We start from the raw sequence: 14,861 nt of genomic DNA, 5'->3' as shown, positions 1-14,861 counted from the left end.
TTGCTCAGTTGCAATCTCCTGATAACAAATTTCTGGCTTCAAACTTTTTGTCGAATAAGGAGTTTATGTTGGAGAAATTATTGCCTACTCATGGAGTAGACAAGATGCCTACATCCCTCCAATAGGAAAGATGCCTACACCCCTCCAATAGTGTATATGAGATGTCTAAATTGTAACAATGTCACGAGGACTCTTTTGTAATTAGTCTTTTGTGTGTGTGTATCACGAGCAACCCTAATTAGGGTTATGACGTCATAATAATTCTCCATGGTATCAGAGCTCCAACCGAATCCTCCTATGTGATTCTCATCTCCTTCATGATTCTCAAATTGAAATCCCCTGCCTTCTTCACTACTTTCTCCGCCCAACGCGCCCCTACTCTCCTCACGCAAAGAGGCAGTATTCCTTCCTGATCTGCCGAGCCCTCTCATATACATTATTCCTCTCTTCACAAAGGGGCTGTCATCGTAGCAATTCCTATTTTTAAAATCCAATTTGTTCATACAAGATTCGGTAATAGTGTATATGAGAGGAATAGTTGTATATGAGAGGTCTAAATTGTAACAATGTCACGAGGACTATTGTGTAACTAATCATGTATAAATATATATACTAGGTTTACGCACGTACAATGCATGTGGTTGAATACTATAATTAAGTATTTTTTGCTCACTTTGATGGTTTTTGCTCACTTTTATCTCTAAACTTTAGTATTGTAATTAATTATTTTCTTTGGTTTTCATTGAGCTACACCTAGTTTAAATTTTCATGTTGAAAATTAAATTGATGAGAAACAAATGTAATCCAAAGTCAATTTGAATTTCTTGTGATTTGGACCAATATTAAACTAAGCTTGACCTGAGAAAGTGACGTATTGCAAAAGTGAAAAACACTTCAAAAATAGCAAATATAAAAGAAAGGTGAATAATTAAAGCTAATAAGATGAGATGATTGTTTAAAAATGAGCTAAATTGACATAAAAGAGAATATGGAGTTTGTTTCTAAACCTCGATAGACTTTAAAAACATTATAAACTAAAGATCAATCCTAATACTTGTACACTTTTATGTGATGAAAGCATCCACATAAGCATATCAAAGTACTAAAAAAAAGTTCGTGAAAATACCTTCTAAAGGTTGCTAATTAACTCAAAGAATTTATTCTATAAATTTTTTTAGAAAACACTGCTTTTCATTCCTTCTGTATCATTTTTTACCTGACATCAATCCTTCTCTACCTTTATCTTTTTCGATACAATTAGATTACTTTTAGATACTGAAAAGGGATAGTAAGTTCTTTCATTGAACTTAGTAGTGAAGTGGAAAAATCTGACCCCTGCATCACTCTTCGAAAATAGAGCCTCTATTTTGGAGTATGTGAAAAGTGATTAAGGCTCTATTTTCGAGGCGTGATGTAGGGGCTAGATCTGTCCACGTCACTATCAAGTTCAATGGAGAAACTTGGTACCAAGGTTCTCCATATTTCTCATATATATATATCAATGAAAGAATATCAAACAACTAATTTTTTTGCTAAGTTTTAAAATTTTAGTTGTTTTTGTGATTTTGAGTTTTTGAGGGTGTGTTTTGCAAAATTTGAAACTTTGAGAGTGTTTTTTAAAAATTTTAAAATTTAAGCTAAGTGCTTGTAATTTTCGTGTTTCATGTGTTGGTGGTAAGTTTTCGAATGTCAGGATATGTCTAGCAACTTTAAATTTTGAGGGTGTTTTTTTGCAATTATTGGAGCTTTGGATTATTTGTTATAAAATTTATTTTTTTAGTGGTCTACTGATAATCTCTAAATTTGATATGTATTGGTTATAACTTTTAAAATTTTAGGTTTTTTTATTATTTTAACATTTAAAGGAGTTTTTTATAATTTTTTATAACTTTGAGGTTACTTTTTTTACGAATTTTAAATTTTTAGGTGCTTGATTGTAATCCCTCAAAGATATCTTTGTTATTTGCAAGTTTTGAAAGAATTTCAAGATCTTTTCTATTATTTAAACTTTTGAGGGTGTTTGCACAATTTCTGAGATGTTAAGGGTGTTAGTCTTAAATTCTTTAGATGCTGCTATTAATTTTTAAATTTCATGTTTGTTACTTTAAGTTTTAAATGTCAGGATGTTTTATGTAATTTTAAACTTTTGAGGATATGTTGCATAATTTTTAAAACTTTTTGGTTTTTTAATACTTCATAGAGTATATCATGTTAGTTTTTTACATTAACAAATTAATATCGTGAAGCTATTTCATGTATTAATCTTTTCTTAATTGTTGATTTGTAGGTAATTCATATGGGATTAGGATATATATATTATAATTAGATAGATTAAGATTTAAATAAAATATTCAAAATAGTGGAGAGCAATGTTGATCATGAAAAGTTTTTGTTGAACTCGTACTTTTAACGAGAACTAGTTCTTGTGCACGTGCAATGCACGTCGTATTTTTTTGTTTGTTTTCTTACTATAAAATAAGCAAATTCATTTTGAGTTAAAATCTATAAACATGTATTATTACATTTTTCATATATTTTATTTAAATATTTTAATTTTTTTTGAAATAGATGATTAATTTTTAAAATCCCTTGGGGGTAAGAATAAACAACTAACAAGTTTGTAGTGGAAGATAGAGGAACATAGTACATTCTTAAGAATTATTAATCTTTACTTAGTTTGTTTATAATGATAGAATCTCATTATTAACTAACTACAAGGTTTAGTATATTTTTTTGTTGGACGTTCAAGGCAGGCTGAGAACCCATGTAAGTCCTTATCGCAATGAATGTTATACAATTTAAGTATAAAGAAAAAATGAGGGTTGATCAAATGGTGTAGCTAGTGAGGAGAATCTCCAGCAGCTTAATTTGGTATGCGAATTTATAATAGATGGAGATGGAGAATGGTGGTTTTGAAAATAGTGGTGCGTGTGGGTAATTAATATGGTTTTGGTTGTGTAGTTTTCTTTGTTCATTTTCAAGATATTTGTGGTTTTGTGGATATATATAGCTATAACATTGATACTCTCTTTTGGTTTTGTGAAAGAGTTTGGATGTTAAAAAAAATTAAATTATCTAATCCAGTTAAAGTAGGATTATATATGTTAAGCTCATAGATAAAATTTATTTTAACCAACACCCATGTGTAAATATTACAATTGGCATTGAGATTTAAGATATGTATGAGATTCTCTTTGATTTTTATACAAACAGTATTTTTTTAAATAATAATAGTATAATTGAACTATATGATTTGAATAAAAAGATCAAACATACAATATAAGTAATTGCTTTAAAATAATCCAATCTAATCTAATAAGAAGAAACTAGATGAAAATGATATGAAAATTGTTGCAATTTCATAATTCATAATTTTTAAACAATCTAATCTAGTCTAATGAAAAGAAAATAACAAAGGCACACACCTGTTGAAGGGAATGAAAGTGCTATAAAAATTATTATAATTTTTGATCTAAAAAAAGATCAAATATACAATATAATTAATTGATTTAAAATGATCTAATCTAATATATTAAGAAGAAAATAAATGAATGTGCTGTGAAAATTGTTGATATTTCTTGATATGGAAAAAATTAAATATATAATATAATTAATTGCTTTAAAATAATCTAATATAATTTAATAAAAAGAAAATAATAAATGTATATACATGTAGAAGGAGATGAAAGTGCTATGAAAATTGTTGTAGTTTTTTGGCTTATAAACATTGATATGCGATGTTGCATAGGAAGGATAACAATTGTAAATAGATTTTTATTTAAATAATAATAGTGTAATTAAACTTTGAAACTATTTATGCAGTGTAGGCTGTCTAAAAATCACTACAGATAGCTTATCCCCATCAAACACCAATGATGGAAGTTACAATCTATTTTGGTGGTAAAAAATGATTTTGGGTTATCCTTTAGAATATTAAGTGTAATATTCTTCGAGGAACTTTCCGGTAAATAAGTTATCCTGAATGTACTAGGGATAGTACTTTTTCAGGAACTTCTCATTTATTGGCATTAATTGCCTGGTGCCCTCTTGAGTAATCAGGCGATATGCGCCATTTGAATAGACTGTATCTATTACAAACGGTCCTTCCCACTTGGGTTCGAATTTACCTTTCTTCTTGGAGGTGAGGATTATCGGTCGGCGAGCAGCGAGGACCAGATCTCCTTCCTTGAAGCTTCTCTGTCGGACTCTTTTGTTAAAAGCCCTAGACATCCTGGCCTGATAAAACTCAATTTGTTGTTGAGCTTCCAAGCGCCTTTCATCCAGCCTCTCAAGCTCTTCGAGACGCTTCTGATGTTGTTCCTCCGTTGTCATCTCCGTTGCGAGGGCAATCCGAAGGGATGGAATCTGAATTTCCAGCGGTAGCACGGCTTCACATCCGTACACCAGCGAATACGGGGTAGCTCCCATAGGCGTGCGTATGGTGGTGCGATAAGCCCAGAGTGCTTCACCGAGTTTATCGTACCAATCTCGTTTATTGGTCTTCACGAGCTTGGACAGGATCTTAATGATCGTCTTGTTAAACGCTTCAGCTAATCCGTTCGCAGCGGGGTAGTAAGCTGTCGACGAAACATCTTCGATTTTGAACTTGTCGCAGAATCTGACGAAGGCATTGCTTATGAACTGTGGACCGTTGTCATGAATGATCCTTCTTGGCACGCCGTGTCGGTAAATGACATGATGCTTGATGAAATTGATGACGTTGTTCGTCTTCACTTCTCTAAGCGGAATCGCTTCAGCCCACTTTGAGAAATAATCTGTGATCGCGAGGATGAACCGATCACCTTTGACTGAAGGGGGAAAAATAGGACCAACAATGTCCATGCCCCATACTTCGAACGGCCATGATGTTGGAGGTTACAATCTGACGACCTTCACGACAACTGATGAAAGCTCTAATTCAACAGCCTTCACAATTAACATCTGGAGTTACAATCTGATGACTCTCATATTTTCAAGGAGCCAAGACGAAGGTTACAAGGTGACGATCTTTGCAACGCTCTAGCGAAAGAGACTACAAATTGACGGTCTCTTCATACTAAAACGCAGATATCTCTCAAACCGTAAGGAATTTGGCAAAACTGACGAAGCAAACCGAACCCCATGGGGTCGGTTTGGTCGGCTCCGTCTCGTCGAGATAGCCGATTTTTATATATAATTCGTCCAATTCCGACTTACGGTTTGAAAGTTATGACCTGTTCTTCGCAGCAAGTTATGTTCTAAAGTCCGTCTGCAAGACTGGACTTCGTCAGAACATCGGACTTAGCCTAAAGCTCGCCGAGCCCACCTAAGGCTCACCTCTGCATCCAAAACTCAAAACGCAGAGGTCGTGGCTGCGTTCCAGATCCAAAACACAGAGGTTGTGGCTGCGTTCCAAACTCGAAACGCAGAGGTCGTGGCTATATTCCGGAGTCAAAACGCAGAGTTCATCTCTATGCGTCTCAGGTCCAAAACGCAGAGTTCATCTCTGTGTTCCAACTCTACGTCTCAGGTCCAAAACACAGAGTTCATCTCTGTGTTCTAACTCTGCGTCTCAGGTCCAAAACGCAGAGTTCATCTCTGTGTTCCAACTCTGCGTCTCAAGTCCAAAATGCAGAGTTCATCTCTATGTTCCAACTCTGCGTCTCAGGTCCAAAACACAGAGTTCATCTCTGCGTCCCAACTCTGCGTTTCAGATTTACAATGCATCGCGACCTGTGCGTTCAGCCACCCAAAATAGGCCCAACTCTGCGTTTTTAGTCTAAAACGCAGAGTTCGGGCCCAGAACGCTGTTTTCAGCGTTTGACTCGTTCAAGCACAACACGAACCGAACAGTTCTAGGAACCGTTTCCCCCCCAAGATTTGAGGGATTTCCGCCCCACTTAGGAGCGGATTAAGGGGGCAGTTACCACCCTTAATCCCATATAAATACGAGAAACTCAATTGAGTTAAGAGATCGGATTTTGTCTCATCAACGGAGAGAGATTCGGCCAAGGGCTAGCTTGGTTGATCGGAGGGTCTGGCTTTTTGGATCTGAAGCTTGGCAGCAAAGAAGAGCCTTCATCCTTCGGCTGGGATTTTGGAGATCGGCAATAGGAGCTTCTTCATCCTTAGCTTATAACCGACTTTCGGTTAAATCAACTCTTCCATAGAGTTTCAAACTTGTTCAGAGTTATCAACTCGTTCAGAGTTATCAACTCGTTCAGAGTTATCAACTCGATCAGAGTTCAAAACTTTCTCTGCAAGTTCTTCTAAAACTCGCACTGAGTTATTAACTCGTTAAGAGTTATTTTCAAACTTACCACGCAAGTTCTCTACAACGTCAAATCGTGAGGAGAAGACCACATCCCAGTGAAACAAGACGTTCGGATCGTTAACGGAGAGCAAACTCGACGCGAGCATTCGAGGGAGGCACTCCATCGCCATCGTGAAGAACCCAGAATTAAATAAAGGGGAGAATCCAGATCATTCTTCTCTCTTTTGTAATCAGGAGATTCAATTGTAATCAAGATTGAGAGAGTTGTAATACAAATTATTTTTTCTTTCATTTCTTTTACTTCAAATTTTCCAACAAACAAAAGATGGCGACTCCGCTGGGGACAAGCTTCTCTGATGAAGAAGTGGTGGTGCAATCCGACGTCAAGCTCGCTGGAACGACCGATGAAACTCTAATCATCGAGTTCGATCAAGCCAAGTATGAGGAGTTACTCTCCTTCGGATCCCTTAGCCCTAAGGCTATGCGCAAGATCCGCAAAATCTTCAAGGAGACTAAAGCTCCAATTGTTGCTCCTATGCCGAAGGAAGCTCTCTCCTTTAGCCGAGATTGCTCGAGTAACCCCTCCTCCAAAGGAGTGGGCTCAGTTTATGCCAAACGCAGCTCTCAGTGGTGCGTTGTGCAATCAAAACGCAGCCTTCAGAGGCACGTTCCAACATCAAAACGCAGACCTCAAAACTGCGTTGATCTGGTGTAGGCAATAAAAATTGCCTTTAAATCCTTATCAGAGAAGTTCAGAACAAAACTGCTAAAACCTCGCCCGAAATAGCAAAAAGAGGAAAAACACTGATAAAAAGGGGAAAACGCAGATATCTCCCAAACCGTAAGGAATTTGGCAAAACGGAGGAAGCGAACCAAAGCCTTTGGCTAGGTTCGGATGACTCCATCTCGTCGAGATAGGCGATTTTCATATATAATTCGTCCAATTCCGACTTACGGTTTGAAAGTTACGGCCTATTCTTCGATCCATGCTCAGGAGCTCGCCTGCAGCTCGAATTTCGCCTGCACGATCAAGCTCGCCTGCAGACCCTGCAAATCCGCCTGCAGACCCAAGTCTGCCTGTAGTCCCAAATCCGCCTGCAGACTCAAGTCTGCCTGCTCGCCTGCAGCTCGAAATTCGCCTGCACTATCAAGCTCGCCTGCAGACCCAAGTCTGCCTGCACACCCGAGTTCGCCTGCAGACCCAGCCCGCCTGCAAGCTCGCCTGTAGACCCAAGTCTACCTGTAGTCCCAAGCTCGCCTGCAGACCCAGCTCGCCTGCAAGCTCGCCTGCAGACCCAAGTCTGCCTGCAGTCCCAAGCTCGCTTGCAGACTCAAGTTGCAGACTTGCCAGCTCACTGTCAACTGCCCACTTGGAGTATGGGAACCGTTACATCAGTGGTCAAATCCTACAAATCAAGGGAGAAAGCATGGCGCTCCTCACCTAGCAAGAATAGGGCGGCTGACAGGCCCCCCTAAGTGGTTACATCCCACAGCTAGTGTGGTTGACAGGACCCCCTAAGTGGTCACATCCCACAGCTAGGGCGGCTGGCTCTCTCACTTCTATTAGTGGTCAAATCCCATGAATCAAGGGATGGCCCATGTCATCCCTTGCCTATTAAAACCCATCTTCAGCCAGCATGAAGGGGGGATTGGCTGTTGCATATTCTGCTGGCTAATCTCCAAAAGGTTAAACCTGGACTTTTGCCAAATGCTCCCTCATTTAAGAACTGAAGCTCCAGCAGCAACTTCGATCGGATCGTCCAAGGGAAGCAGACTCGGCACGAGCACCGAGCGAGGCGTCCTATCGCCACCGAGGAACCCACGTTAAACAAGGAGGGCATTCCCTCCGCTTCTGTTGTAAACATTTGATTATTAGTTTGTAATAAGCCGTTCTTATCAATACAAACGAAGTTCCCTGTTTTCGGGAGATCAAAATTTACACCTACATCTGGCAGAACGCAACTCTCAGGAGTGCGTCCCAGAACCAAACCGCAACTCTCAGGAGTGCGTTCATGATCCAAAACCCAGACTTACGAACTGCGTTAACCGACAAAAACACAACCGGCAAAGGTGCGTTTCATCAACAAAACGCAGACTTCGGTCTAGCGTTAGTAAAACAGAACACGACCCTCGTGTTTCTTCTTCAGAACACGATGCGATTCGTCGTGTTCAAAAAGATCAACGTGGATTCAATATCCATGTTCACCAGGAGCCAATCCTATCCAATCATAGACTGGGGGTTCCAATTCAAACCTCACGATCAATGAGTAATTCTCGAGTCTTTACAACAGATTTGAGGGAGTTCATACCGAGAGAAAGACCGACACAACAAGTCATTCGTTCATTCCAATATGAACGACTGATTCCTACGGTCCTCTCGGGATGTCAATGCTGCTCATATGCGGCCAAACTGTTGGTGTTCGAACAATTTACGAACGTTGCTTTGCCCAACCAACGACGACGTTCTCACAGGAAGAATTCTCCAAAGACCGACTATCCTGGGGTCACTATCAATGTGATCGGCAGAGGGAAAGCTTCGGGTCCTAGTTCCGAGGACTCTGAGACAAGTCGTTCACCGACTGTCAGAGAAATCGCTAACGAGTTTGAAGGAATCTACCAACGCACTCGGACGCGAACAAGAGCTATTCCCCCTGTCAACTATCAGAGGTTAGTCAAAAGAACCAATTTCGATGATGAACATTCAGCCATTGCGGAGTCCCAGTCATCTAGTTCTTTCATAGAACATGAGAGATCCGCTTATATGACGGGAAACCATGAAGATCTCACGAAGAGACTTGACGAGCAGGAGGCCATGCTCAAATCTCAACAGGAGGCCATCAATGAACTCATGGCCCTATTGACTCAAATCGTCGCAGATAAGGCCAAATCTCAGGAGATAGATTCGCTACCTAGGCAAGAATCTTCCCGGAGAGGAAAAGCGTCTTCATCCCGACCTCACACAAGCAAAGAGAAGGGAAAAGTGGTTGATGACACGGCTTCTGACCAAGAAGCCCACAACCTGAAATCTTCCTCTGATGAAGGAAGAGAGACTGAGAACGAGTAGAATCTCCAATCTGCCAAAATAGAAGAATTGGAAGCCCGTCTTAATGCCATGGCCAACAGAAGCGAGCTCCAAGACGAGGGAGTTGTCAAACCATATCCTACCGAATGGGATGCAACCCCTTATCATCCAAAGTTTGAAGTCCCGACGCTACAAACTTTTGACGACACGGGATCACCGAACCAACATATCTATCATTTCAAGTGACGCTACAAACTTTTGACGACACGGGATCACCGAACCAACATATCTATCATTTCAAGTCACAGACTGGAAATGTGATATCAAACGATGCTATACTGGCATATCAAACGATGCTATACTGGCTCGATTGTTCATTGGCACCCTCAAGGGAGTTGCCTTTGAATGGTTCAGGAAACTGCATGCAGGATGTATTCAAAAGTGGGCAGATCTAGAGAGACTCTTCCTGTCAAGATTCTTTGAAGAGGATATAAAAGTCTCCATCCATACCCTTCTCACCATTAAGCAGAATAAGAGGGAGTCCGTCAAAGCCTTCGTCAAAAGGTTTCGAAACATAGCTCTGCGATGTCAGACAGGTATGACACAGTCTACACTGGTAGAGACCTGTCGACACAACTTGCAGACCGACCTCCTAGCCCGAATAGGAGTTGCAGAATATCGTTCTTGGAGACAACTAATCTCTCAAGACGAACAGGCTCAAAAGATTATTGCCAGGATCAAAACTAAAGAACAAAGTAAGCAGGATCAACCTGAGCAATCGGACCAAGCCCAATCTTCTCAGTCAGAAGAGGAAGATACTACGGCCACTGAAGCCAATCCTCTTCAGTAGGATGTCAGGTCCAATAACTATCACGTTAACAATTACCTCTGATAGTCTAACTCGTTAGATAGTGGCCTACTAGGCGATGTGCCATGTCTACTCCTTTCCCCCCTGCACTTGTTCAAGACTGGGGGTTGGTTTATTTGTAGTTCATTGGATTATGAATAATAAATTTTTTTGAGTTGTCACGTTCAATAAAATACCTCTGTCAACCACGAAATCCGCTAAAACTATCACGTTAACAGTTACCTCTGATAGTCTATCAATTTGCTAATCCTCTTCAATAGGATGGCAGGTCCACCAAAACTATCACGTTAACAGTTACCTCTGATAGCCCATCAACTTGCCAATTTTCTTTAATAGGATGACATGTCCACAAAACTATCATGTTAACCGTTAATCTCTGATAGTCAAACTCATCAGATAATGTCCTACCAAGTGATGTGCCTCTATTCTAACTTCATGGATAGTGCCCCACTAGGCGATGTGCCTTGTCTACCTTTTCCCCCCTGTTAAGTCTTGATTAAGACCGGGGGTTGGTTACTTGGAATCCATTGGATTAAGAGTAACGAATCTTTCATATCGTCGAGTTAATATTACACTTCTGACGATTATTACCCTAATAGAGTATGAATGCAGCTTGCATCACTCCCAATTTGTCACGTTAACAATACACCTCTGACAATCAACTTATCAATCCTTATCAATAGGATGATAGGTCCTCAAAATTGCTCAAATCACAATCTTCCCCAGCGAGACGCTAATTCCCAAAATCTTGTGCAAGTCACAGGTACACAAATTCTTGTCATGTTCAATAGAATACCTCTGACAACCAATCAACTTATCAATTCTCTTCAATAGGATGGTAAGTCCCCAAAGTTGCTCCAATCGCAACAAATTCTCGTCATGTTAACACTACACCTCTGACAATCAACTTATCAATCCTCTTCAACAGGATGATAAGTCCCCAAAGTTGCTCCGATCGTAATAAATTCATGTCACGTTAATCCCACACCTCTGACAAAATCCACTTATCGACTCTCCCCAATAGAGCGATAAGTCCACAAAATTACCCCAATCGCAATATCTTTCCTGTCAAGTTAACATCACACCTCTGACGATAAAATCCACTTATCGACTTCCCCCAATAGAGCGATAAGTATACAAAATTGTCCCGATCGTAATATCTTTCCCGTCAAGTTAACATCACACCTCTGACGATACAATCCACTTATCGACTCTCCTCAATAGAGCGATAGGTCCACAAATTCCAGTCAAGTTAACATCACACCTCTGACAACACCAAATCAACCTATCGACACTCTTCAATAGAGCAATAGACCCATAAAATACTGTTAGGTTAACATCACATCTCTAACAGTCAAACCCGCAATGAGCTTGTTAATCCTTTTTCAACAAGAATAGCAAGTTTTTTATTATAAAATCCCCAGTGAATTAAAGATTTTATGGATTTATCCTAGTGATAACCAAGAAAATTTTTGAATTTCATTCTAAGTGAAAATTCATGCCAAGTTAACACTACACCTCTGGCACTTCCAACTTTCTTTCAGTGTTTCAAGTAACACAGGAAGAAACAGGGACAAAGTTTACGTATTCAATATCGTAGCCGGTGATTATCATTAAATTAATAATCTCTGAATCCATACTTTGCATGTATGGGGAATTTTATCCTGAATCCTAAGTAGGGATAAGTCAACGCCTAATACGCGTTGCTGGTTATTCTTTGACCGTAATAAGGACAAAAACCCACGTATTCAACATCGTGGCAGGTCGTTATTAATAACGCCAAAATTCATGCCTTACACGCATGGGGGACTTTATCTTGATCCCTAAATAGAGATAAGTCTGCATCTAAAACATGCTGCCGGGTGGTTCATTCCCGTAATAATGACAAAGTCTACGTATTCAACATCGTAGCACCAAAATCCATGCCTTACATGCATGGGGGACTTTATTTCGATCCCTAATTAGAGATAAGCCTACGCCTAACACGCGTTGCCGGTTAGTATTTTCCCGTCAAAATGACAAAGTCTATGTATTCAAAATCATAGCATTAAGTCTAAGAGAGTTCATTCTCTTAGCACAACGTTACATGTGAAACGGATTCAAATAATTCACATGCTAGCCCGACTCAAACGGTAGTCGGTAAAAGCTTATCAAATCCGTTGATGACTCAAACGGTAGTCGGTAAAAGCTTATCAAATCCGTTGACGGCTGAGGGTTTGCCAAAAATCCTATGAATGTTTGCGGGCCCATTAGCTGAATGGAGGTGAGCCGTGACATGACGTTTGATAGCTTCTGCTCATGAGTAACTTGTACCATCGCTACAGTTTCTATTTGAAGCTCATAATCACACAAGTCCTGCGTGGAAAACCCCTTCAACCAAGATGCCTTCGAAGTGGGTGCAAAGAACAACTCCTTATGACAAGGAATCAAAAGCTCCAAGATCAGAGTTAAGATCCAAAGTATTCTGAAATTTCGTCCCAGTTAACCGCGAACTTTCGAAAACTTTGAAGGGGGTTATGTAGGCTGTCTAAAAATCACTACAGATAGCTTATCCCCATCAAACACCAATGATGGAAGTTACAATCTGACGACTTCCAGAAGGCTATAATTTGAAGACTTTCACGTAGAAGGTTACAATCTGACGACCTTCACAACAACTAATGAAAGCTCTAATTCAACATCCTTCACAATCAACATCTGGAATTACAATCTGATGACTCTCATATTTTCAAGGAGCCAAGACGAAGGTTACAAGGTGACGATCTTTGCAACGCTCTAGCGAAAGAGACTACAAATTGACGGTCTCTTCATACTAAAACACAGATATCTCTCAAACCGTAAGGAATTTGGCAAAACTGACGGAGCAAACCGAACCCAATGAGGTCAGTTTGGTCGGCTCCGTCTCGTCGAGATAGCCGATTTTCATATATAATTCGTCCAATTCCGACTTACGGTTTGAAAGTTATGACATGTTCTTCGCAGCAAGTTATGTTCTGAAGTCCGTCTGCAAGACTGGACTTCGTCAGAACATCGGACTTAGCCTAAAGCTCGCCGAGCCCACCTAAGGCTCACCTCTACATCCAAGATTCAAAACGCAGAGGTCATGCCCGCGTTCTCAAACTCAAAACGCAGAGGTCGGGGCTGCGTTCCAAACTCGAAACGCAGAGGTCGTGGCTATATTCCGGAGTCAAAACGCAGAGTTCATCTCTGTGCGTCTCAGGTCCAAAATGCAGAGTTCATCTCTGTGTTCCAACTCTGCGTCTCAGGTCCAAAACACAGAGTTCATCTCTGTGTTCCAACTCTGCGTCTCAGGTCCAAAACGCAGAGTTCATCTCTGTGTTCCAACTCTACGTCTCACGTCCAAAACACAGAGTTCATCTCTGTGTTCCAACTCTGCGTCTCAAGTCCAAAACGCAGAGTTCATCTCTGTGTTCCAACTCTGCGTCTCAGGTCCAAAACGCAGAGTTCATCTCTGTGTCCCAACTCTACGTTTCAGATTTACAACGCATTGCGGCCTGTGCGTTCAGCCACCCAAAATAGGCCCAACTCTGCGTTTTTAGTCTAAAACGCAGAGTTCGTGCCCAGAACGCCATTTTCGGCGTTTGACTCGTTCAAACACGAACCGAACAGTTCCAGAAACCATTCCCCCCCTAAGATTTGAGGGATTTCCGCCCCACTTAGGAGCGGATTAAGGGGGCATTTACCACTTTTAATCCCATATAAATACGAGAAACTCAATTGAGTTAAGAGATCGAATTTTGTCTCATCAATGGAGGGAGATTCGGTCAAGGGCTAGCTTGGTTGATCGGAGGGTCTGGCTTTTTGGATCTGAAGCTTAGCAGCAAAGAAGAGCCTTCATCCTTCGGCTGGGATTTTGGAGATCGGCAATAGGAGCTTCTTCATACTTGGCTTATAACCGACTTTCGGTTAAATCAACTCTTCCATAGAGTTTCAAACTCGTTCAGAGTTATCAACTCGTTTAGAGTTATCAACTCGATCAGAGTTCAAAACTTGCTCTGCAAGTTCTTCTAAAACTCACTCTGCAAGTTCTTCTAAAACTCGCTCTGAGTTATAAACTCGTTAAGAGTTATTTTCAAACTTACCACGCAAGTTCTCCACAACGTCAAATCGTGAGGAGAAGACCACGTCCCAGTGAAACAAGATGTTCGGATCGTCAACGGAGAGCAAACTCGACGCGAGCATTCGAGGGAGGCACTCCATCGCCACCGTGAAGAACCCAAAATTAAACAAAGGGGAGAATCCAGATCATTCTACTCTCTTTTGTAATCAGGAGATTCAATTGTAATCGAGATTGAGAGAGTTGTAATATAAATCAATTTTTCTTTCATTTCTTTTACTTCAAATTTTCCAACAAACATGCAGTATTATGAATTACTTGAAATATTTAGTTTCTAATGTATTTACACTCAGAAAAAGTGAGGAAATGAGATTCAATTAGGTTGGGGGAAATGCTTCCATTGAGTTGTAATATGGAGTTTTCGATCTAGAAATCAACCAACACGCCGCGGCCCAGTGGACCAAACCAAAGGAATCGGACCGGACACTTCGAGACCCATCTGGGAGCAACTCAGGGACAGCTGGGCTTCAAAACTCGCGCACCCAAACCCCATTTAGGGCCTAGGGTTTTTCCATTTCGTTCTCTACTCAAAACTCCCAACTCACCTTCCTTCTCTCTCCCCATTCCCGAACTCGAGTAA

The 14,861-nt window shown here is 40.4% G+C and overlaps 1 protein-coding gene across 1 annotated transcript in view; it reads left to right on the top strand.

Moving 5' to 3' along the window:
• The window catches only part of LOC109847235 (T-complex protein 1 subunit delta), a 14,359-nt gene continuing 9,358 nt past the window's right edge, over positions 9,861 to 14,861 (top strand). Inside the window, exon 1 of the mRNA XM_020416474.1 lies at positions 9,861 to 9,871. Coding sequence (XP_020272063.1) covers positions 9,861 to 9,871 — 11 coding nt within the window. The remainder of the gene's footprint in view (positions 9,872 to 14,861) is intronic.

The sequence above is a fragment of the Asparagus officinalis genome, chromosome 7 (genome assembly GCF_001876935.1).
Source record: "Asparagus officinalis chromosome 7, Aspof.V1, whole genome shotgun sequence".
NCBI lineage: Eukaryota > Viridiplantae > Streptophyta > Magnoliopsida > Asparagales > Asparagaceae > Asparagus > Asparagus officinalis.
This window is presented reverse-complemented; position numbering and strand designations above follow the sequence as displayed.